The sequence below is a fragment of the Amblyomma mixtum genome, chromosome 4 (genome assembly GCF_055824585.1).
Source record: "Amblyomma mixtum isolate Tamu chromosome 4, ASM5582458v1, whole genome shotgun sequence".
NCBI classification, from domain to species: Eukaryota; Metazoa; Arthropoda; class Arachnida; order Ixodida; family Ixodidae; genus Amblyomma; species Amblyomma mixtum.
The window spans coordinates 130,831,630-130,857,708 of NC_143015.1; the positions used below are offsets into that span (position 1 = coordinate 130,831,630).

The following is a 26,079-nucleotide window of genomic DNA, read 5'->3' on the forward strand; positions in this document are numbered from 1 at the left end:
AGCCACTGACTCATCTGATCGACCCGTCAGGCGCCGAGGAGGCTATCGGTGTTTACTCGCGTGAATTACTTTCTTTGCGCCCAGTGGTCATTCCCGCTGAGATGACGGGATACACATCGATGCACTTGTTTGCGGTCATGCCCCCTTTACAACTCTGCCTGCGTGATAATGTTGTCGCACGGTTCGCGGCCCTTTCGCACGAGAGCATTACACAGACCACCGACTCCCCTCTAGTAATCTTTGACCAACGAATGCGATTCGTATCGCCGATCTGTCCAGTGATAATTAGCTGCCGGTGACAATGTGATCTATGTGGGCGAGGGCGTTATTTGCATCAAATGGGCTGGAAGAGCAGCGGGTGTAGTTCAGCTATTACGGTTTGTCGTTTCTCCGTCCCTGTGTTAAGAAGAAAACCTGAGTTTTTTTTTAGGTCTCTGCTCACGTTCTTCTTCAGGACCATCACCATCATCTCGTATTGATCTTTAACTTCATTAGTGCGCTACTCATGGGAAAGAACAACTGTGGACGCGAAAACCACATATGCTGAAAGGTGGATAGTTTCTGCCCCGACAGCAATACCTCAAGTCCCACAACTGCGCTGCTTATCCTAAAATCCCACCACCGCATCACGGCCCTGGCTTCCGTATACCTCGTTAATTTTCGACTTCGACGTGTAAATCGTATTCAACAGCGAGCTAGCGATGCTTTGCATGTCAAGATTACTGATGTTTTTCGGTTAGAACTGAATTTTGAAAACTCTTACAAGATAAGTTGCTGGGCGAGTTGGTTCCGATATCCCATGACTACAGCGCAACGAACGGGACAAGAAGAAGGACACAGGCAGGGACGCAACACAGCGCTGTGTTGTGTCCCTGCCTGTGTCCTTCTTCTTGTCCCGTTCGTTGCGCTGTAGACGTGGAATTTTGAAAACTCATTTCAGCATACATTTACCGGCTTTCTTCGTTTTAGACTTCGTTTTAGAAAAACCCGTAGTTATATCACGCGAAATTATTGAACAGGAACCAATAGTACAATATGCGTTTTGATTTTTACAGCCCATCCGGGCGTATAAACTTGTCAAATCCGAGCAAAAGTCTGGTTTGTCAGTGTTTATCAGAATTAATTTCTCAAGTGTTGGGGCTCGCAGGAATCCACAAAAAAATTTTGCAGTCATAGGTCCAAAAGTTCGTTCGCTCTGACATTTCTCCATGTCTGTGCTACGGGCCTCAGTGTCTACAAAAACATAAAAAAGTGTAATGACGCATAGTTAGCTAATTAACTGCACAAGGACTTTACATTTATTCAGTGATACAGATAATCTAGGTCGAGCACTTTGTTCACTTTGACATTTCTTCGCGATCTGTAATATGGCTTTCTCTGCCAAAATCTAATGACGCATATTTAGATATATACATTGACGGCAGAATGCCTATTTAGATCCATAACGCAAAAACACTTATTGTAAAGTGTGATAAACTTGGAAGTTAATTAGCTTCTGTTAGCAGCAACCTGATTTATATATAACAACCAACTTCAAGGAAGGCTACTCAAAGCGCTTTATTTTTACGCAGATCTGTAAGACCCGACTATATGGGAGCGCAGGGAGTATAGACTGACGTCCAACGGATTTTAGGCCACAAAAATTGGCTGATACAAACGTATCCCCCACGCACGAGTGACCCTATAAACTAATGCATCTTTAATATACTGTAAAAAAAAATTGTATCATATTGTCCGCGGGGTGAAATCAAAGACACTCATGCTGCAGAACTGATGCATATTGAATATACAGCGGAAGATACAAATGTGCAGCATAATATGCACGGAGTCTGACGAGGATAAGTCATGGCCTTATCGAAAATCTTCGTCGGGGCTAATTATGGGTGGCTTAAATAGTTTAATATAGTATAATGCTTCTGTTTTACTAATTTGTCTGAAAAATGAACTCTTATGTGGTTTGCCGCTGGAAAATTTCACGCATCTCCCCCCTCTCGCCTCTTTTAAATCTGCACATGACTTGAAGGGAAAATAAATGTTTACGAGGTGTGTTAGAAAAGTAATGAGACTGCCAACACTGTGCGGGAACCTACAACGCTGCTGTCGCCCCCTTCATACGGCAGTTAGGCTGGGTCATGCCGTTGACTCAGCACCAGTTTGAACTTGCTGCAGTTGCCATACGATTGTTGAGAGCGTCTGAAGAGAACTTGCGTCTGTCATGTTCGCTATGAATATGGACCGGCAAAAGTATGAGCAACTCTGCGCCATTAAATTTTGCGTGAAACTTAGCAAAACCGCTACTGCGAAAAGTTGAAAAAGGCTTATGGAATTTGTGCCCCTAGGACAAACTCTCAATCAAACTTTTTATCGTGAAGTTCTTGAAAGACTCAAAAACGAGTTGCACGTGTGCGACCAGGCGTTGCACAAACATGGATGCTTCACCACGACAATGCGCCCTGTCACACGGCAATGTCCATTAATGATTTTTTGGCAAGAAACAGTGTCCCTGTGGTTCCACAGCCCCCCTATTCACCGGATCTCAGTCCCTGCGACTTTTTTTTTATTTCCACGGCTCAGAACCCACTTGAAAGGGCGTCACTTTGGTACTCTGGATAATATCCAGAAGAGTGTAACAGAGGTGCTGAAACGTATTCCAGCAGAAGCCTTCCAGAATTGCTACGAAGATTGGAAACAACGTCTCCGTCGCTGTGTAAATGCAGAAGGGTGCTATTTTGAAGGGGATAACCTTGAAGTGTAAAAAGAATAAAATTCATGGTACCAAAAAAATTAGTCTCATTACTTTTCTAACGCACCTCGTATGTCGGTAGGAGCAGACAGTCCGCCACCAACAAAGTGAAGTTGAGTCGAGACCAACCAGTCAACACAAACGACGTCTTTATTATTATGAACTGGCACTTGCTTTCAAGAAGAATATATACACAAGCTACACACAAGAATACATACACAAGATATACACAAGATCATAAAAGCGGATAATATTTACGCTTACAAACTGTTGTGCGCTTACACGAAAACATTGCAAAGAAGATCAGAAACAATTTTAAATTTAACAAAACTTATAAGAAATACGAAAACATACACTTTTCGGTACCAGCCACCATGGTTTGTTCCTTTTTTACGTACTCGCCAGCCGTGTTAGCCCAATGTGCTTACCGGAATGCCCCAATGTAGAGTGCATCTGAACATTAATATAGAACTGTATACGCATCTGTTTTGCATAACTCAAGTGAAAGCTTCAGAGTAATAGCAGAGGGTGACTAAAATGATATTAGTTCGATACTTGGCCGCCGCGGTGGCTCAGTGGTTATGGTGCTCGGCGGGTGGCCCGAAACACGCGGCTTCGACCCCGGCCGCGGCGTTTGAATTTCTATGGAGGCTAAATTCCAGAGGCCCGTGTGCTGTGCGATGTCAGTGCACGTTAAAGAACCCCAGGTGGTGGAAATTTCTGGAGCCCTCCACTACGGCGTCCCTCATAGCCTCAGTCGCTTTGGGACGTTAAACCCCATAAACAAACATTAGTTCGATACGCCCTTTTTTGGGTAGTCTGATTATTCGTGAATCGACATTAACTGACAATCGCTTTTCGCGATGGCCAGCGAATCACGTGTAACCGCTTGGCTCCTCTCTGTCTCAGCAGTCTGGACACCACCGAGGAGTACAACCAAACAAGCTCTTGCTGCAGCTCGCGCTCTCCAGTCGCTAACGGCCCCGAAAACGACACAAGTGTCACTCCAGGCTGTTTGCGGCCCTCATCCCACGATGTTGTCGAGTGCGCGTTCCTTCGCCCAGCGGCATTCCCGCGAAGCCGTCATCCTTCGCGACCACGCTTATCGCGGCTTGATACGGCTCTGACAACCCGCAAGGACAGGGCGGAGAAAAGAAGTACGAAGCAAGAAAATCGCCACTGCCGGTGGCTCAGTTTCCGTGGCGCTCGGCTGCACAGGACGAGTTCGCGAGTTCGATACCGGTTGAGGTAGCTGTTTGGTTCAGTTTTATAGGACTTGTAGCAGCATAGCATAGTGGTCGAGTTGGTATTGCATCTTTGAGGAACGAAGCAGCGCAACTAAAACGAAGAACCAGAAAAAGAGAGACACGAACACGCGCTGACTTACAACTGACTGTTTTAATCGGAAAACCACATATAAATAATCTCTTAGTTAAGTCCTCTCGAAGCAACTCAGCCTTTGGGGGACGCCGTAGTGGCCTCCGGATAATTTCGACCATCTGAGCTGCTTTAACGTGCACTTACATCGCTACTCTGCACCGCCTAGACTCGTGTCCTTTAAGAGAGTCCAATGTTCTGGGGCCTTGGACACAACCTTCCTCACAAAGGAAAGCGGTGAAAGCGCTCCTGAGATTCTTAAGGGACTCGGGGTTGTATTCCCGTCTATAATCTAAGTTTTCAGTGCGCGCCCTCTGTCCCCGTGACATAGTGGTCGCTGGACACTTGGAAAACTCATTTCATTGCTGCTCTTTTTCCTTTTTTTCCCCGTTGTTCCCCTCCCCAAGTGTAGGGTAGCCTACTGGGCATCGCCTGGTTAACCTCCCTGCCTTTCCGTCCTTTCTCTCTCTCTCTCTCTCTCTCTACATAGCACAGTACACGGGCTTCTAGCATTTCGCCTCCATCGAAATGCGACCACTGCGGCCGGGATCGAAACCGTGTTTTTCGTGTCAGCAGCCGAACAACGTAACCACTGAGCCACCGCGGCGGCACTGTGGTAGCGGTATTTCGATGGAAGCGAAGAATAGCGAAGAAATTGTTTTTATCATCATAGGCGTTATGAGAGTCCACTGTGCTCAGCATGTGGTGTACGGGAAAACTTTAACACTTGCTAAGCAGCTGCAGTCATTTTGCTTCATCACGCAGAACAGTGAAAGCTGAATTAGGTCTTCGTCTGTACTCTGTCCACAACTTGCTGTATGTACTTAAATCCTGGTGTAATTAAGCTTCGGCGTTACTTGAAACGAAAGTCCCGTCACTTTTTTTTCTTTCTTCAGCGACATGAATCTCATGCGTATCCAGTGAAAATCCTATGTGTGTACGTGTGACCAAAAGTTTTATGTGAGTGTGTTTCACTTCACCTTTATCGCCGTGATCTCTAGTAACCCGGAGGTCTCCTGTCTCGTAGCTATTAGCCTAGGTGTACTAATGCTTCTTTTACATGTTTAGTACCTCGTCTGCTAAAGTTGTCTTTAGATGCACCCACAGAGTACCGAAGGCCTGCAAGTAATTTTTCTTTCCGATTTTGGCAATCACCTTTTTCGATTCTACATGCGGGGGTGTGCGGGGGGGGGGGGGGGGGGCACTGCGGAGGAACATATAACGTGTTTTGCCTGCATGGTGCGTACAAAGGTTCTCGCTTTTTTCCTGTCCGGGTAGTATCACTGTTCTGTAAAGATGGAGTTGCGTTAAATGAGGAAACGCCTTTTAATAGTATTGAGATCCACTTGGAAGATCAAGAACCCTGGGTGGTCGAAATTAGTCCGCAGACCACAATTACGGCGTCCCTTATAGTCAGCTGGTCTATTTACGCTCGCTCCAAAGTATTAACCTGACTCCGTAATGCATGGCATATCACGTACAATGCAGGCTTCAAAAATGCAAATAGTTTCTGTTTCTATTCGAAAAATATCTCTAATCGTAGCAGATTTATATCAACCACATTTCCCAACTTTTCTGACAAAGCGAAATATACATGCGGGCGTCCTGAGACGAAAAAGCATGGAACATCACTCACCGCAGTGCGTAAGCCTCCCAAGAAACAACCTAAATTTTCAACTATCTTAATGTTACACCAATCAATAAGTGATGGATTAATCTTAAATTTTGTCACTGATTTTTTAGCTTTTCCTGCGTATACGACTGAAGGTCTGTCGTTTCCTGAGTTTCACAAATTATTCCGAGGTGCTAATTTTATTTATACGGTATTAGTGTTTCCGCTCTCAGGGTAGCAGTTTCCAATATTTCTGCAGAGTGCGAGGCATTAGCAGCAAAACGCGGGGAGTTCTGAACATTTATGAAACAGTTCCATTGCCTAGAAATTACCCAGAAACCGAAAAGAAACCCTGGACGCGCCAAATAAGTGAAACACCGAACAGTCCGGTCTTCGCCTCCGTCAATCTCGGCGGCGAACACGGCGCGCGTTGGCAACATTGGTAACCGCGCTCGCGCTCGCGCGCGCGCGCCGCCGTGCCCGTCTGTCGTCTGCTTCTCCTGCGCATTTCGTCTGCGTGCGTTCAAAGTCGGCAGCGTCGGGGGGCTGGCTGGCAGGCTGGCTGTGCGCGCAGGGGCAACAGTTGTCCTTGACTGCTATTTACCCCCCACCACCACCACCACCGCAGCACACACCGCAGTACGTCGCAGCAGTCATGTGCGCAGCGTTCCGTGCCCGAATCCCGAACCAACCTCGGGCCCTACTCTCTTTCGGGGAGTCGCAGGTGAGTTGCCGCTTTTGTTTATTCCGTTTCGCCCCCAATTCGACGCCACTCCTTTTATTTGTGTTTTTTTTGGGCGCAAGGAGGAGCCTCGGCGTTGTTTCCGTGCGGGAGCAGACGGCGCGACTGCTGCGCGAGCACACCCGCTCTTTCGTTCGTCGTCTGCGCGGCTCACGGGCCGACGCCATGCTATTGTTATCGTGCTGGGGCGCGGACGCTCGCCCGCTGTTTTTTTTTTCGACACTCAGTGTGAGCCCTGGTCTTCTTTCCCTGAACGACGCACGGTGGCGCTAAGGAACTTCAACAGTATCTCTTAGTGGTTGAACCCCGGGAGGGCGACAACGCGATTTGTTCACGTAAACTTGCCCGTCACTTGTTACTGTGGCTAAAAAAAAAAGAAAAAAGAAATGGATAAAATGCTTAATAAAATGGCGGATACCTCTCCGAAGTTGCTGATACCTTCTCGTCTGTAATCAGAATGGGACTAGGGCTAGCGAAGAGTTCGGCTGGCTTGTATATCGGGCCGCCGCTCTCACTACGAAAGTTCACATCACAAGATTGCGCCTCAGCTATCTTCAAATGCGTGTCAGTCTTTCGTATCACGAATTCTCATTGCAGGAAAAGAAATGCGACTAAGACAGTTCCTTAACGCTACGCTTTAGCGCAAAGTCAGCATCTGAGGCTTATTCTGAGCGGGGGGTTGTGGGAGGGGAGGTATGGTGGGCGACAATGCAATATAGACTTGCCGCACATCTGCCAAGCTGCCGCGCTAACAAATAAAAAAAAAAAGTGTCAGAACCGACGAAAAAGAAAGACAGAATTGCGTTACGGGTATACCCAGCGTCGTTCGTTGGAGTCATTTTCGGGTGCCTTTTGAGGCGTTTTCGACGACCTAGCTGACGGGGCTTGACGGGCCAGAGTCCGAGCGTGAGACGGAGCGATCGCTACGGGCTTTTAAAAATGGCGTCGCAGAAGGAGGCGGCAGGGGCGGCGGCGATGCGTTTGATAAAGAAGCTCCGCCTCGCGTTGGCGTGGCGCTGTGAGCGACGGAGGAATGTGAGCGTGTTACACGTGGTTCGCAGCAGCAGCAGCAGCAGCAGCAGCGGCTCGCCTCACTGTCCTTCGTCTCCGCTGCAGACAAACTAAAAAATAAGAAAAAAAAAACTGCGCACGCGCAACTACAACAGTGGTGACCGCTCTGGCCACACCCTGGCGTGTGTAGTTTCGGCGTTACAATGCGTGCTCAAGAATTATAATCGCTAATTCGGAAACTTTCTGCCAGCGGGCGCCTTCGGTTTCTGTAAACTTTTTTTATTTCTATTTTTTGTTCGATTGCGCGGGAACTTTCCATGCAGTAGTGGTGCCACGTGGTGGTGGTATTATACGATCACGCGCGTGTCTCGTCCTGTCCTAGTCGTCGCTGATGCTGCGCGGTAAGTGGTGAGACGCCGTCACTGTTCTGCGGTTCGTCGATAGGTCGTTCCGAATGCACTTTCACTTTTTCTACGTAGTTTCGGATATTGTGACACCGTCTGGCAGAAGTTGAGTGCTGGAAACGCGCGCGAGCTGGCGCGCGAGCGCGCGCCCCGAAAGTTTTGGCGCGAAATGTGGTTTGGCGCCAAACGGGCAACGTGGCCCTTTTGAGGCGTAGTCGGTGCGGTTTTGAGAGCGTCGAATCGCGGAAACTGCGTCAGTGATCTCAGATACCTTCGTTTTACGTACCTTAAGCGGTGTCATTTTGTGCAAAGAGAGAAAAAAGACCTGTCTTCTGATCGGGCTAGGCTTCGATGGCGCCGCTGGGTGCTCTAGGCCACGTGGTGCCTGCTCGAAAGGTTTCGCGCTCATTTGAAACCGTGACAACACGAAAACATCACGCATATGTTCGGATGTCACGTCTATCAATCTAGGCATTCATTTTTGGCTGCGCAATTAAACAGAAAATAAAAGTAAAAGCGCGAAAAGTTGTAAAAGTCGCGTCCGCAAGTCGCCGGTCATCAAGAGGTTTACCGTTCTCGCGCTTTTGTCACGGCTAAACTTTAGATCATGATTTCGGGTGTTTACGGTGATGTATACCGATAAGTATCGTGGCTAAAGTATTATTTTCACAAGCTCAGTTTGCCCGTGTGCCGTGAAAAAGTTCCCCAAACCACCGCGGCTTTGGAGCCGGCGAGTCGCCGGTCTTCAAGAGGTTTACGGTTCCCGCGCTTTTGTCACGGCTAAACTTGCGATAGTTATTCATGGTGCTTATGGTAATGTACACTGATAAGTATCGGGGCTAAAAAATTGTTTTCACAAGCTCAGCTTGCCCTTGTGCGGAGAAAAAATTCCCCAAACCACCGCGGCTCCGGCGTCGGCGAGTCGCCGGTCTTCAAGAGGTTAACCGTTCCCGCGCTTTCTTCACGGCTAAACTTTCGATCATGTTTTGGGATGTTTGCGGTAATGTACACTGATAAGTATCTGGGCTAAAACATTATTTTCACAAGCTCAGCTTGCTCGTGTGCCGAGAAAAAAATTCCCCAAACCACCGCGGCTCTGGCGTCGGCGAGTCGCCGGTCTTCAAGAGGTTAACCGTTCCCGCGCTTTTGTCACGGCTAAACTTTCGGTCATGTCTTGGGATGTTTGCGGTAATGTACACCGATAAGTATCGGGGCTAAAACATTATTTTGACAAACTCAGCTTGCCCGTGGCCCGAGAAAAAATTCCCCAAACCACCGCGGCTCTGGCGCCGGCGAGTCGCCGGTCTTCAAGAGGTTAACCGTTCCCGCGCTTTTGTCACGGCTAAACTTTCGGTCATGTCTTGGGATGTTTCCGGTAATGTACACCGATAAGTATCGGGGCTAAAACATTATTTTGACAAACTCAGCTTGCCCGTGGCCCGAGAAAAAATTCCCCAAACCACCGCGGCTCTGGCGTCGGCGAGTCGCCGGTCTTCAAGAGGTTAACCGTTCCGGCGCTTTTTTCACGGCTAAACTTTCGATCATGGTTTCGGATGTTTGCGGTAATGTACACCGATAAGTATCTGGCCTAAAACATTATTTTCACAAGCTCAGCTTGCCCGTGTGCCGAGAAAAAATTCCCCAAACCACCGCGGCTCTGGAGTCGGCGAGTCGCCGGTCTTCAAGAGGTTAACCGTTCCCGCGCTTTTGTCACGGCTAAACTTGCGATAGTTATTCATGGTGTTTATGGTAATGTACACTGATAAGTATCGTGGCTAAAAAATTGTTTTCACAAGCTCAGCTTGCCCTTGTGCGGAGAAAAAATTCCCCAAACCACCGCGGCTCCGGCGTCGGCGAGTCGCCGGTCTTCAAGAGGTTAACCGTTCCCACGCTTTCTTCACGGCTAAACTTTCGATCATGTTTTGGGATGTTTGCGGTAATGTACACTGATAAGTATCTGGGCTAAAACATTATTTTCACAAGCTCAGCTTGCTCGTGTGCCGAGAAAAAAATTCCCCAAACCACCGCGGCTCTGGCGTCGGCGAGTCGCCGGTCTTCAAGAGGTTAACCGTTCCCGCGCTTTTGTCACGGCTAAACTTTCGGTCATGTCTTGGGATGTTTGCGGTAATGTACACCGATAAGTATCGGGGCTAAAACATTATTTTGACAAACTCAGCTTGCCCGTGGCCCGAGAAAAAATTCCCCAAACCACCGCGGCTCTGGCGTCGGCGAGTCGCCGGTCTTCAAGAGGTTAACCGTTCCGGCGCTTTTTTCACGGCTAAACTTTCGATCATGGTTTCGGATGTTTGCGGTAATGTACACCGATAAGTATCTGGCCTAAAACATTATTTTCACAAGCTCAGCTTGCCCGTGTGCCGAGAAAAAATTCCCCAAACCACCGCGGCTCTGGAGTCGGCGAGTCGCCGGTCTTCAAGAGGTTAACCGTTCCCGCGCTTTTGTCACGGCTAAACTTTCGATCATGTTTTGGGATGTTTGCGCTAATGTACACCGATAAGTATCGGGGCTAAAAAATTGTTTTCACAAGCTCAACTTGCCCGTGTGCCGAGAAAAAATTTCCCAAACCACCGCGGCTCTGGCGTCGGCGAGTCGCCGGTCTTCAAGAGGCTTACCGTTACCGCGCTTTTCTCACTGCTAAACTTGCGATCATGTTTTCTGGTGTTTATGGTAATGTATACCGATCAGTATCGGGGCTAAGACATTATTTTCACAAGCTCAGTTTGCCCGTGGGCCGTGAAAAAATTCCCCAAACCACCGCGGCTTTGGCGTCGGCGAGTGGCCGGTCTTCAAGAGGTTAACCGTTCCCGCGCTTTTGTCACGGTTGAACTTTCTATAATGGTTTCGGGTGTTTATGGTAATATATATCGATAAGTATCGCGGCTAAAACATTATTTTCACAATCTCAGCTTACCCGTGTGCCGAGAAAAAATTCCCCAAACCACCGCGGCTTTGGCGTCGGCGAGTGGCCGGTCTTCAAGAGGTTAACCGTTCCCGCGCTTTTCTCACTGCTAAACTTGCGATCATGTTTTCTGGTATTTATGGTAATGTATACCGATCAGTATCGGGGCTAAGACATTATTTTCACAAGCTCAGCTCGCCCGTGTGCCGTGAAAAAATTCCCCAAACCACCGCTGCTTTGGCGTCGGCGAGTCGCCAGTCTTCAAGAGGTTAACCGTTCCCGCGCTTTTGTCACGGTTGAACTTTCGATAATGGTTTCGGGTGTTTATGGTAATCTATATCGATAAGTATCGGGGCTAAAGCACTATTTTCGCACTCTCAGCTTACCCGTGTGCCGAGAAAAAATTCCCCAAACCACCGCGGCTCTGGCGTCGGCGAGTAGCCGGTCTTCAAGAGGTTAACCGTTCCCGCGCTTTTGTCGCGGCTAAACTTTTGATCATGATTTCGGATGTTCGCGGTAATGTGCACCGATAAGCGTTGGGAATATAACATTATTTTGACAAGCTCAGCGTGCCCGCGGGCCGAGAAAAAAGTTCCAGAAACCACCGCGGCTTTGGCGTCGGCGAGTCGCCGGTCTTCAAGATGTTAACCGTTCCCGCGGTTTTGTCACGGCTAAACTTGCGATCATGATTCCGGGTGTTTATGGTAATTTATACCGATCAGTATCAGAGCTAAAACATGACTTTCACAAGCTCAGCTTGCCCGTGGGCCGAGAAAAAAGTTCCCCAAACCACCGCGGCTTTGGCGTCCACGAGTCGCCATTCCTCAAGAGGCTTACCGTTCACGCGCTTTTGACACTGCTAAACTTGCGATCATGTTTTCGGATGTTTATGGTAATCTGTACCGATAAGTATCGGGGCTTAGACATTATTTTCACAAGCTCAGCTTGCCCGTGTGCCGACAAAAAAATTCCAGAAACCACCGCGGCTTTGGCGTCGGCGGTCTTCAAGAGGTTAACCGTTCCCGCGCTTTTGTCACGGTTGAACTTTCGATCAACGTTTCGTGTGTTTATGGTAATATATATCGATAAATATCGGGGCTAAAACATTATTTTCACAATCTCAGCTTGCCCGTGTGCCGAAAAAAAATTCCCCAAACCACCGCGGCTCTGGCGTCGGCGAGTCGCCGGTCTTCAAGAAGTTAACCGTTCCCGAGCTTTTGTCACGGCTAAACTTTTGATCATGACTTCGGATGTTTACGGTAATGTACACCGATAAGCGTCGAGGCTAAAACATTATTTTCACGAGCTCAGCTTGCCCATGTGTTGAGAAAAAATTCCCCAAACCACCACGGCTTTGGCGCCGGCGAGTCGCCGGTCTTCAAGCGGCTTACCGTTGCCGCGCTTTTGTCACGGCTAAACTTGCGATCATGTTTTCGGGTGTTCATGGTAATGTATACCGATAGGTATCGGTGCTAAAAGCAATATTTGTACAACCGCAGCTTGCCCTTGTACGGAGAAATGAGTTCCCCAAGCACCGTGGCGTTGCTCACTAGCAGAAGTATTAAGAGAAACTCGTGGTAATATTTCACCTAAATATTGACTCCCGATGTTTCGGTTCGATGTGTTACATAGGTGCGTAATAGTGCTTGCCTGAAATGAGCCACATCTGCCATAAATATTTACTAGGCAGCGTCAAAAATTCTGAGCTTGCTTCAAATTACGGCAGTATACAGTCGAAGGCGCACCGCTCTCTGTCTTGTGTCACGCTTACACTCAACGTAAAGTGTAGACAATCAGTGTTTACGTTCGTTTATTGTCCGATTTATTTGAAATAGGTTGCTTAAATTTAATAGGCGACTTTCTTTTATCCTAAATTAATTTTGTCAATGAGGCGTGCCGTTACCTGCGGCCAGTCTCAAGATGAGACAGTGGAGATGTCACGCCTAACAGTGGGTTAAGAATGTCAATATCGTATTGGTCATGTCGGAAGGTGATGACATTTGATGAAGAGATGAACTATGTAGGCTTTCTAACTTTCTGTTGTCAAGGAAGATTACATAGTTCCTTAGCGCTCCATTTTTTCTGTTTGGTTTAGTGTCTTGCGACGTGTATGTAACGCTTAAAACTTTATTTCGCTATTTTAGTTTGTTCAGCCATGTACGCACCAAGGTATTGCGCTGCGCATGGTCGAAATCATTGTTGAACCTCCTCTCATAACCGCTTGAAGAGAGGCAATCCTCGGTCTCTATTCCTGACTCGGAGCAACGGTCAAGTCTATTCTATATATAGTGACGCCTAATTAATTTCACCACCTAGGTGTCAGAGCTGCGAAGAAAGATACACCGTTCGACTTCTTTTAACGACGTCTTCGTGTTAGCAGTATAACGTTTTTCAGTGGGAAAACCTTAAGCAAACCCCACTTCGACTGACTGAGTTCAAGCTCTAACCTTTTCACAATGCAGTACAGCTGCTGTTCGTTACTGAACGTCCTAAGGGCAGAGTTGCGGACAGTAGCTCATAATCGTGCAGCAACGGGACTTTTTCCAAGCTTTGAATTATTACAGAATGATACATACTGCGCGTCAATTGGGTGAATTCTTGGAAACATCTTTCTTGCGAACTGCTAAGAGTCCCAGATTTGCGGTTAAAAGGTTTCACCTCGGCATTTGTGTCATATGATATATTTTGTTAAAGTTTCGTAGCGGCGTGCATTTATTCTGGGAATTCCGGCTGAGCATAAATCAGGCGCGCAGCGCCGATTGTTTATGATCATCTGCACTGAAGACACTTCGCACCCGTAGCGCATGTAATCCAATGACGTTCGTGAATTTTTATGTTCATGCGTGCTTGTAGCAGGAGAGCGTGTACCAATAAGAACGGCTACTTTTTGGTTAGAAGGCACTTCTATTTTTTCCCCTCCGAAGCAAGAAGTACTGTCATGCTTTTTGCTCTCGTAAAAGAAAAAACTGGAAGAACTTTCGAGGATTCATAGCATTACTTAATGATGGAAAATCACTCACAGAAAACATTCTGTCTTGTCACTGAAGGTAGGCATAACCAGGAATTCCATTGTAGGAAAGACCTAACACATTATAGGACGGCTCATAGATGGCAGCAGTCGGATTCGCGTGTCGGTCATGTTCCATGGCTATGGGACGTGCCTCTGCGTTCTTCTGTTTCTGTTCTTCGGGCTTGCTGGGCAGAGCTCTTGGTCTCCTTGGCTGCTTTCGAGGCTTCAGGAGCCGCATCCAGTTCTATTCCACTTGAATAGCGCGTTTGGTGCCCCTCGCTGCTTTCGATGCTTTACGTGCCGCCGCATTCAGCCGCTGCTCTTTTTCGTGCTGGACAGTAAGCTCGGGGCTCCTGGCTGCTGTCTGTTCTTGACGCGCTCGCCCGTCGTTTTTCAGTCTCAGCGACGCGTTCGGCCGCTCTGGCTGCCTTCTCACCTTCGTGTGCTAAGCCTTTTTATCTACTGACTCGTCCGTATTCACTGCACGGTTAACGGCTGTACCACTTCTTCCGCCAATTGTTTGGAAGCGCAGAACGAACAGATCAAAGATGGCAACGAGTGTGATGATAGTAAGTGATGTGTACAGCCTTTGTCAAAGGTTTGGAGCCCAGGGGGTTTGCTTCTGAAGCACACTGTCTGGTTCGTAATGCATCTTCAGCGCTCCAAATTTACTGACGGTAAGAAGATTTCTGGTCCTGCCTCCTCCAATGGGTAGGACTACCACGAATATTACAGGAGTCCCACTGCCAGGCTTAGAAGCAAACCCCCTGTGCTCTAAACTTTTGACAAAGACTGTACCACTTAGAACACACAACGCGACGCGTCAGGGTCATGGCTAAGTGATCTGAGGCATAGAGTTTTTCAATGTTACCTATAGCGAGAAAGCTGGCGCCACTGTCTATGCACGTTTCTTAGAGAGCACTTCAGCTACTGCGTGAATGCCGGGACGACAAAGTTCCTTACTTGTCTTGGCTACTGTTGGACCGAAAATGTGTGTTATACCTCGAAATCGGCAGCTGTGCCGTGAGGCTCGCGTTTGCGCACAGATGAAATTTCAATAGTGCGTGTTTCGCTTATCTTGTGGTATGAAAACATTCGCGGCATTTCTAAGATTTGCCGCGAGAAGAGTCGTATTGTTACGGCTTGATCCACGTTTCATGCCCCCTCCCCCCAAAAAAAAATTGTGTGGACACTTTGGCAACTAATGTGTTGAGAGGCAAAAGCCGAGAACACTATGCCGTGACGACTTCCGGTGTATGTGACGTCACACCGTTCCCGTGGCTGTATCGATTCCCAAACTGTACATCTTTCGGAGATCTTAAGTGTTAATTACACTTAAATACACATTTCTTCATCTAATTCGACACAAATCCGACGTTTTTCCTACCATTCTGTGACAATTTTTACTATGCCGTAATGACTTCCAGTGGATGTGACGTCGCACTGTTCCCGTGGCTATATCGACGCAATTTCGACATTTTTGCCCATAATTAATTAACAAATTAGCCCACTGTCATCGAACTTGGCATCTAGGTTCATTTTTTCCTCCTCTATCTGAAGCAACCGTTGGTTTTCCTCTGTCTGTTTTAGCTCCCGAGTAAAGCGCGTGCGACACGCTTTGTTAACGGACGACAGTATGAGCCATTAAAGGCTTCCGCCTTAATAGCCAAGCCAAATACGAAACCTCAACTTCCCGGCATTCCTGCGCCTCTCCATGGTGCATGAAGCGCAGCGCCGCCATCTTTCCCTCTGGATAACATACATAAACTCTATATGGTGTGAGGCGTTTGAAAATGAAAGGGCTCTGTTTGTGCCTGCGTTGGTTCAAATCCCGCGCTCGACTCTGGGATGGGAAAGGTTTTTTTTCACTGGATACCGTTCACCCTGAAAGCTCCGGCTTCAGATTCGGCGTGCACTTCGCAATGCTTTCGTGACGATGTTCGCCTCTGTTTGCCAAGGGCGGGAGGAATAAGCATTTCATTGGTGAAAGGCCACTGCAAGGCGTTGCCTGTCAACTCGGGAATTTAATGCACCATCATCATCATCAGTCTGACTACGCTCACTGCAGGGCAAAGGCCTCTCTCATGTCTCTCTAATTATCCCTGTCCTTTGCCTGCGGCGGCTACCGTATTCCCGCAAACTTCTTAACCTTATCCAGCCACCTCACTTTCTGCCGCCCCCTGGTGCGCTTGCCTTCTTTTGGATGGACAGATTGATTGATTGATTGATTGATTGATTGATTGATTGATTGATTGATTGACTAAACACAGCTTTATTTGTTAAATATTCTCAGAACATGTGGGTGGGCCGCCTAGTCCGGTAGTCTATTGGCTGCTGCTGCTGCGCTGGCCCTCCCCACCAGCCAGTGCTGACGGTCAGGATCATCGCTGAGCAGAATAGCCTCCCACTGCTCCTCCGAGGGATTAGGAATGGGGTCAACTAAGGGATTAAATTGGCATGCCCACACCATATGGTAGAGATTAGCTACCTCTCCACAGTGTGGGCACTGCGGAGAGTATAGTTTAGGGTACCACTGGTGTAATTTAGCTGGTGTTCGGTATGTGTTGGTTTGTAGTCTCCTAAGGGTGTTTGTTCTCTTCTAACTTATTGAGGGATATGTGTGGTGTTGGGGGTTGTGATTGCTGACTAAGCATCCACCCAACCAAGCCTCAGTCATCTGGTTTCCCGGTCACCTGGAACTACCAGGAGGAAACGAAGCCGCTCACAGGCATGCCCGAGCTCTTCTATACCGGGCGTCTCCCCCTGATGACCATGAAAGGTGCCGCGACCTGATAGGTTTAGCAGTGTATGCTGACAATCTCGCGCCATACTGGACACATTTATTCCAAATACCCTCTTTAATGCCTTGACGCTGCTGCAGTTTGCTTATGAAAACAGCCGATGGTGGCGACCCCTGTATTTAGTTATTCTACCTTCTCTGGCCTTTAAAAGCTCCGATTTCTGTGCAAGCAGCCTCTGTGAGATTAGAACGCGGTAATCTATAGATGCAGGTTAGCTTCAGCTTGCCCTGAGTCTCTTCCAAGGGCTTACTGAAAGGCACTGGTTCCCCCGTCTTTAAGTGAATGGCGATGTGGTTTGGGATCCGCGGCTCAACATCAATGTCGCCGCATGCATTTTATTTGCGAGGTCGGTCGATGATGGCGACGTCTGTATTTCGTTATCTGATCTTTTCAAGCTTATAAAGCCCGTTTTCGGTTAGAGTGGTCGCTTTGTTATTAGAACGCAATATCTGATCGATCAGGCCAACTCCAATTTATTCTCAGTGTCCGTTTAAAGAGCACACTGCATATATGGCGTGGCTACATAATTACATAGGTAGGGGGATAACTTATACACGTTATCCAAGCGAGCTTGAAAGGCTGGGAACGTATCGAAGGGGAAGAAGCATTAGACAATGAAGGAGGAATCTGAACTCGTCTTTTTACCGCGGAAATTCGATATACACGTTCCGAGCATTCTTAGAAACTGCGAATTATAGCCCTGTGCGGCCGATTTCCCTAATTTAAATCAGATTAACGTCCGGCTCTCGCCTTTCTGTATTAGTTCCTCGCAGACGATGAGAGGAGTCGACCAACGCATGGATTGCCTTTTAGGCAGTCGCGTGGCAGCTTTGCTTTCGTTTTTTTTGTTTTTTAGGTTTCCGTAAATAAATAGTTTCAGTCGCAGACGATATAGCCGCAAAATAAGCGCGTAGAAATAAAAATACACGTGGACTCTGCGTTCGCCGATCACTACGTATCACTCCGCCTATGGCAGAGCGGCAAGCCGCCATGGGACTAGTTGAAAGGTTGGTTGACTCCTCCCACAGTCTGCGGAAAATTAAAAAAATAAAAGGTGGGAGCCGGCACGTTTAATCGGATGTAAATTAGTGAAATCGGTCGCGCAGCGCAATAATTCGACGTTTCTAAGAACGCTCGGAACGTGCAGGTCGAGTTCCAGCGGTAAAAATGTGAGTTCAGATTCCTCTTCAGCGCACCTTTAATGGACAATCGGGGAGGAATGCGTTTCTGCAGCATCTGTACGTGCCGAGCGTGCCTCACGTGTACCTGTAATTCTTTTTCTGCTACAAAATACGAAGGCGACGTAAATCTGAGAAACCCCCCGAGCACCTCGCATTAGTGAACGAGAATGGAGTTACTGGCAAAAACTTCTTTTCTTGAACTCTTCATCAGTCAGCTGACAAAGTAGACTTGCACTGTTGGTCAAATCTTTTTTAGGGGAATCCCCCAAGGTGGAGTAGATTTGTAATTAGGGAGTAATTACTCATTGACATCCACCCGAGGTATTGATCAATTCGCTCTCGCCCTGCCATGAGCTTGTCGTCCCGGTTAGCTCAATTGGTAAAGCGACTGCTCCGGTGATGCGGTGGTCCCGGGTTCGAACCCCGGACCAGGACAAATTTTTCTTTACGAAGTTTCTGAGAAAGCTGTATAGCTTTCCTTTGTAGCCGTGCTGCGCTCGAGTGGATGCCAATGAGTAATTACTCCCTTATTATACTTGCACTGCAATCCAGTAGGGACAAGAAGTGCTAAGACCTTAGTTCTTTGACTAACTACATTGCCATTACAATTAATCCTTTAGAGCGCAATGATTACTCTCTTAGGGGCTAACTGCAAAGGGACATCCGCCACAGCCACCCCCGCGAACGGGCCGATCCTCGTGAGGAGAAAAAACAGCAGTTAGTCCCGTTTACTCCCTTTTTTACGTCAGAGAGTAATTGTCGAAACATTGGTCGGTGCACTGAGGCTTTCCTGCTGCCCCCTTGCTGAAGTTTTTGCTGCCTAGAGCGCCATCTTTGGTGTTTTCTGTCTACTGTTATATCGTTATTTGCTCAGCTTCGATGGAAATTATGAAGAGTCCTTTGGAAGCTAGACATCAGCATATTCTGATGTTCTTAACCAACACTGCCGGCTTTGACAGGTACAGCGTGAAGGACTTCGGAATATAGTTTCAACCCTCTGAGGTCTTTCAACGTATACTGACTTCTCAAAACACGCGTGCTTTTCACCTTTCGTGCCCATCTAAGTGAGGATTGTGAGTATGTGGCTGACAAGAATGGAATGATCGACAAATACGCTTTTTTTTCTGAAAGAAAAACTTTATCAGCTTCAGCGGAAGTATTTTAATAATATAGCAGTCCACAGAGGTTACTTGTCAATGGAGCTTCGCGTTCCAGAGCTAAACACTGTGCAGTATGACTGCATAAGGCATGCAGGGACTTCAGGGTTGTTTCGGCGAACTAGATTTTTTTACTGTGCGCCAGAGCTTGAGTAAATGCCGCCGCGGTGGCTCAGTGGTTATGGTGCTAGGCTGCTGACCCGAAACACGCGGGTTCGATCCCGGCCGCGGTGGTCGAATTTCGATGAAGGCGAAATTCTACAGGCCCATGTACTGTGCGATGTCAGTGCATGTTAAAGAACCCCAGGTGGTCGAAATTTCCGGAGCCCTTCACTACGGCGTCTCTCATTGCCTGAGTCGCTTTAGGACGTTAAACCTCTTAAACCAAACCAAACCAGAGCTTGAGTAAAGAGGTAGTTCTTGCGTTTCGCATCCGTCGACATGTGACTTTGAAAGCACACGACTAATATACAATGGGAATTTTCAAAGCGTTGCAGTCCTCGCTAAGAGATAGTAATGTCCTAAAATCTCTGCGTCTTCCACCAGTTCCCACGCCGACTCCCTACAGCGTTGAATATTTATGCAGATGTGCTTCTACACGGTCCACTTCACGGCAAAGCATCGTGACGGTGCGTCGGCGATGAAGACCGCGTCAGACTGTATGAAGTCACGCGCGGGTAGCTTTCCAGTGAACACCCATGGCTGCTCTAAACTGGCCGAGAAATTCTGGTATAACCTCGATCTGCATTTTTTTTAATCGCATGCTTTCAGTCACGGCGTATTGTTCGTTCCGGAAGGATTCCCTTAGGTCTTTCTTATGCAGGCGGTTGAGCAGTCAAGGGTAGGGACATCAGGGCTGATTATGACATAAATTTGAAAGAAGTCAACAGTCGCCGAAAACAAAAAAAAAACAAAAACAAAAGGGAATCTGTTTCTTTTTTTTTAATTTGTAGCGGTGGGGAGGTGAAATTAGCAATGTAATCTTTTCTTACCTGAAAAATCTGATTAACAAGTGGAAGAAAAAACGACCACTTGCGGCCAGTGGGACCCGAACCGACGACCTCACTATGTCGCGTACGTTGCTGTACCAACTGAGTTATGGCGGCTTCTGTCCAATGTTTAATTTCTACTTAGTCATGTCCTCTGTGTCCGAGCTTTATGCCTTCATAAGTAACGTGACTCCTAGACGACGCTGAAGGACCCTTAATGGGCCCATCTTGTGTTTTTTTACCGTTGTTACCGCATATTGCTTCTGTTTTTTTCATTATCATCATCATGAGCAGCAGCAATGGCACAACGTTGTGTACGTGCGCTACTGGACGAAGGTCCCTTATAGCGATCTCCAATTAACCCTGTCCTGCACATGAGTGGCCACCCTATCCCAGCAGATGTCCTAATCTCATCCGCCTACAGAAATTTCTGCTGCCACCGAATATGGTTCCCTTTCCTTGGAATGCAGTCTGTTACTCTAATAGACGCAATAGGTGTCAGTGAGTTAGGCGGGCAGATGTTGTTCGGAAGTTTGCGAGGATAGGGGGGCAGAAACTCGTGGAGGATAGGGTACATTAGAGATTATTATGATTGTGATTCTATGACGCAAGGTGTTTTCGTCTTCTCGACGTGGGGTCAAAGACCCATTTCCCAAGCATTTCACTCTAAAACCACCTGGGGTTCTTTAACGCGCACTGACATGGCAGCAAAGCACCGGCTGTTATTCATTTCTGCTCCATCGAAATTCAGCCGACGCAGCCATTAATCGATCCCTCGACCTTGAGTTCAGCAGTGGAACATCATAGCCACCAAGCCAGCGCGACGGGTTAGGACGTCGGCACCGAGCTAACAATATTTAAGCGGCAGAAAACGCAAATACGAGCGACGCAGTGGCCGCAGGTTTTTTTAGCAACGTTCATTCCAGCTTCCTTCCCATTCTTATTCGCGCTTATGGCTCTTTGAACGCTGCGGCCATTTTCGGTCACCTTTGTGATCTCGTTGAGCTGGTTGGCGCGTTCTCCGGACGAGAAAAGGCGCGTCACCCGAGATGACTATTTTCATTGAAAGAAGCCGAAGACGAGTGTGATTTGCCACTAATGGACTCTGACGTTCCGGTCAATGTACTCTCAAGCGCATGGTCGTTCATGTCCCTCTGTCGGACGCGCTTAACGGCAGTTAGATGGGCGCGGTTTTTGCAGCGATTGCTGTAAAGTGGATTGTCGTTAGTTCGTACTCGCGAACATCTGGTTTGTTCCAACTTAAACTTTGGTACAGCCGGCCAAATCTTTAGCTGGCGTGCCTAAAGGCCGCGTTTTCCGTGCTCCTGCACCTTGTGACAGAGAAAACTTTCGAAAATACCACATCTAAGCACAGGCTCACCAAGCCCGTGCTTAATATTGAGCTTTCCGCAAGTTTGTTTCATCCCAAAGTGCAGGAGCACAGAAAAAGGGACCGTCGCGCACGCCAGCTAAAGATTTGGCCGCTGTACTGTCAATAGTAGTGTGTTAAAAAGGCTGTTGTTAGTTTGTACTCGTTTAAATCAAACAGCCGGTTTGTTCGAACTGAAGCTGTGGTCTTGTAAACATCTATTGTGTTAAAATGCCTTTCGTTAATTGCTACTCGCTTAATTCAAATCTCGTATAATTGAAACAAGTTCCCACCTCGGTCCTGTATGTTGGAAGTATCGAGAATAGAGTGCGTTAAGAATTTTATCTGGTATAAACGTAGTGGGCGTTAAGCAAAATTTTGCATCTCGCTCAACGCTGACGTCAGGGATAAGCGAGCGTGAACTTCATCGCTGGAAAGTCGTAGCGCGTTCTAGGGCCGCTCATAGATGGCGGTAGTGACACTCGAGTATTGGCCAGGTCATTTAGCTGCTGGACCTGCCCCTTCTTTCGCTTCTTTCGGCTGTTCTTTCGGCAGCGCGCTTGGTAGAAAAATTGTTTGGTTTGGGTTATGGGGTTTAACGTCCGAAACCGACTCAGGCTATGAGGGACGCCGTAGTGGAGGGCTGCAGGTAATTTCGACCACCTCGTGTTCTTTAGCGTCCACTGACATCGCAGAGTACACGGGCATCACAAATGATACGCAGACACATGAGCAGGTGTCAGAGCGTCATAAAGGTCGTTTACAGTATTCCCCTTACTTGTAGTAAAGTGTACATTGGCCGAACAGGCCGTTTTTTTTTTTTTATGAAAGAGCTCTAGAATCCTTCAGTCTAGTAAAAGATAGCATTAGTGGCCATCATTGTGTCCATTGCTGGAAATGCGAATGTCGATCCATGTTCAGTAAGACGCAGTTTCTAGGCTACGCTAATGACAAGTTTGAGCGTAAAATCATCGAAGCTTTATTTATCAGAAAGACTGGTAAAAATTGCGTCAGCACGTTTTCAATATCCTTGCTTGAAAATGAAAGGGCTTTTTCGGAGAATTGCGGTTAGGTTCTACATCACTAGAACTTAATGCATTTAAACGTGGAATCGTTTCGAATAAAACCAGTTGAAAGTGCAACGCTGTCTTATCTAGTTTGTTCCTGCTTCTGTGCCTGCGTTTCGTTTGTGCTGCGAATTGTTCTACACCATAGTACCAATGGCTGCTTTCGCGGCTTGTGGAGATGCCGCCATATCGGTCTCTTCTCTTCCAACTGGACAGCACGCTCGGTGTCACTTGGCGCTTTTGATGGGAAGCAGCTATTTCAATCAATCAATCAATCAATCAATCAATCAATCAATCAATCAATCAATCAATCAATCAATCAATCAATCAATCAATCAATCAATCAATCAATCTTTATTTTGCATTTTTAGTACAAATAAAAATGCAGGGAGTGGGGACAAAAAGCTGCTCTGAGGCAAGCTTGACTGGGTCCCCACCCCCTTTACATGGCAGTTTGTGCAGCAGTTATGGATGAAATGTTGAGTGTTTAAAAGAGAACAATTTACAGCGCATGCGATTTTCGCGCAGGAAATGAATAATGTTACAAATGCAGTCTTTTACAATATAAAAAATACAACAAAATGCAACAAACACTCGCGTGATAGCAGACCTGAAAAATGACAATGTTAATAAACAAACTCGCCTGAATATAAGGGAAAAGAAATAGTAAAGACAAATGGACACAACTACAGTACTCTGGGATGAAATGACGTGTTACAAAAGCTCTGTTTTTGGTTATGAAGATGGTTGACACTGTTAAACGCCATGAAACTGGTTGATGAAATGAAGTTTTATATTACATTTAGTGGCTGTTTGCAGGTCGATTTCCATCATTAATAATTTGTTCAATAATCTCGGAAGGCGATTTTCGACGCTATCTAGCCCGTGTGTTAGCCTGGTGAATGGCACGTGCCATGTTCCTTTATTCCGAAATACATACCCCCTGTCAGGAAGGCTTTTTAAACTACATAAAGACAAAAATGCATTGTTATTAGTTTTTAAGCTATGTTTATATCTCATCGACAGGTTAAAGTCATATAATGTTGGAAAAGGTACAATTTTGTATTCATAATAGGTATTATGTAATGGGCTTTCACTTGGAATGTTGACTACGTGACGAAGGGCTTTCTTCTGCAGAGAAAAAATCTTATTTATGTTTTCTTTTGATGTTGTGCCCCATACAAGAACAGCCTGCGCTGTTCGAATCCCTCTCGGGGCTGTCGTATGGAAAAGTGTTTCTTTTTGTGCTGGGTACCATTAGGGCGAATAGTTTCAAAATGTAGCAGAAAGGTTCGGCTTTAGGTTCTGTTTCAGGTCCAGGACGATATTCGCCTCAGTTTGCCGAAGTTGGGAGTTAATAGCATTTCGTGCTAATAGAAACCGTGATGCAGACTGTCCGGTTTATCGACGTGTACAGCCGCAGTCTACAGTATAAGGGAAACATTTTTTGAGAAACAAAAAATTAATGTTATCTATGTCCTTCTATTCACCGAGGAACAGATATACACATGCTAATTGTTATCTCGCGGTTTACGCGATGCACCGTTAAATCTTACGCGACGTGACTCAGATGTATAGAAATTTAATTTCTACGACAGAGTTGCCTTCCATAAACTTTTGAGGGCCAGTGTGCATTCGGGCGGATCTGGAAAGCAAGGAGGTGATGCGTAAATTATGTCACTAAGTTAGACGTTCTACTGTAATAGTACGTCTTCTGCGAATCCTCTGCGACGTCACGACTGCGTGGTGGCACGACTAGCGCGCCTTGTGGCGTCTCCGCGAACCTTATTTTGGTTGTTTTGGTGCGCTTACAGTGCGCTCTAGCTGCCAGTCCGCGGAACTATTGCGGACATAGACTGACGCGATGCCTCAGAACATAGTACCTAAAGCTGCTGCTATGCTAACTCGCCTTTCTTTTTGTACCGCTTTCGGACGAGTGAGTGAGTGAAAACTTTATTGGATCTTTCAAGGGTTTCGCGGTTGTGAAGTCCCCGTCGTCTTCCCTGGCGCTGGCGACTTGAGGCTTCTCGTCAGCAAGGGTGGGCCCCTATTCCAAGGCTCCACTGAGTCGTGCTGCATCATTCGCGTGCTGCACTAAGGCCCTTTGGGTCGCGAGCTCGCCGCTGGTGAGCCGACTCTCCCATTGCTCCGCACTCGGGTGTTCGTGTTGGTGGAATGCCTTGTTGCGTTCGCATTCCCACGTGATATGATAAAGTGTAGGTGTGGCATCGCACCAAGGGCAGGTGGCTCTGTATTGTGTCGGGAACATCTTATTAAGTATGTGTAGGTTAGGAAAGGAGAAAAGAAAGCTTGAGTTCTGTGCTTCACAGTAACTTCTCTCCTACACAGCACATTAGAGTTCTCATGACTGAGTGACGCATTCTCTCATCGGTTAATTCTTCGAACATCATCTTCGAGACGTTTGAATCTCTCAGATGATAAATTGTTGACAAGTCAGTGTCCCCGACAAAGCACCCCTTCCAGCCAAAGGCGTCGGCCGATTCTCATGAACCTACGAGGGGGTACCCAAAAGAAACCGGACTAATTTTTTGAATCGGCACAGCTTCTGTGGTACCGCGTTTTGCCGCTAGGAGCGCATAGAACGAACATTTCAGAGTCAGTAAGCCGAGTGCCGTCGCTGAAGGAGGTCAGACTAGTTCAGGCAGAGTTTTAGAGTGACGACTGTTTTGTGTGAGCGTCGTTTTTGCAATGGCTGATGTTCGTGAACAGCGTGCGCCGGTGAAATTCTGATTTTTTCTCGGAAAAAGTGGAACGGAAACTCTTGAAATATTCAGAAAGACGTTCAAGGACGATGCTATGGGGACAACTCAAGTGTTCCTGAATTAAATTCTGAACAAAGCAACAGTCATGCCAATGGAAAACTTCAAATTCACCTCGCCTCAAGAAAGCTCGTCAGGTGAAACCAAACCTCGAAGCAATGCTGATTTGTTTTTTCGACGTGAGAGGACTCGTCCATTCAGAATTTGTTCCGCAGGGTCAGATAGTTAGCCAGGATTTCTGCTTGGATGTTTTGAAAAGATTGGGCAAGAGTGTTCGGTGGAAGCGGCCTGATTTGTGGCAGACGGGTGACTGGTTTTTCCACCATGGCAATGCCCCTGCTCACACAGCCCTGGCTCTACGACAAATTCGGACCAAAAATGACATGACCTCTGTCCCTCAACCCTCATACTCACCCGACCTTGCCACGTGCTACTTTCTTTGTTTCGTAGAATGAAAAGACAGGTGAATGGAAAGCGTTTCGCTGATGTTGCTGAGGTGAAGAAAAAAACGACGGAGGGACTATCAAGCATCACAAAAGATGAATTTAAACAATGTTTTGAAAAATGGAATGAAAGATTCGACAAACGTATCACTGTAAGTGGAGAGTACTTTGAAGGATATTGAAGGTCTGTGCTGAAAATGTGAACAAATAAGTTCAAACAAAAATAAGTCCGGTTTCTTTTGGGTACCCCCTCGTACTTGCGTGACAATGCAGCAGGTCACGCTGTATTGATTGTCATGAACTTGCAGGCTCATGAGTATCTGCCAACGCCACTGGCTGGAAGGGGCTCTTTTGTTGGGGAAAAGCCGCTTCTTTCATGAGCTGCATAGGACCATAGTTAATGTGTCTTCCGCTAGAGGCCGCAAGTGATTTCGAAGTGTCAGACGCCTAACGAAGCGTCTGATATTAAGACAACT

General features: G+C 47.1%; 1 protein-coding gene across 1 annotated transcript in view; it reads left to right on the forward strand.

Annotated features, from left to right (window-relative positions):
* Window positions 1-6,241: 6,241 nt before the first annotated feature.
* The window catches only part of LOC149348223 (uncharacterized), a 158,102-nt gene continuing 138,264 nt past the window's right edge, over window positions 6,242-26,079 (forward strand). Inside the window, exon 1 of the mRNA XM_089588015.1 lies at window positions 6,242-6,456. Coding sequence (XP_089444141.1) covers window positions 6,388-6,456 — 69 coding nt within the window. The 5' untranslated portion in view covers window positions 6,242-6,387. The remainder of the gene's footprint in view (window positions 6,457-26,079) is intronic.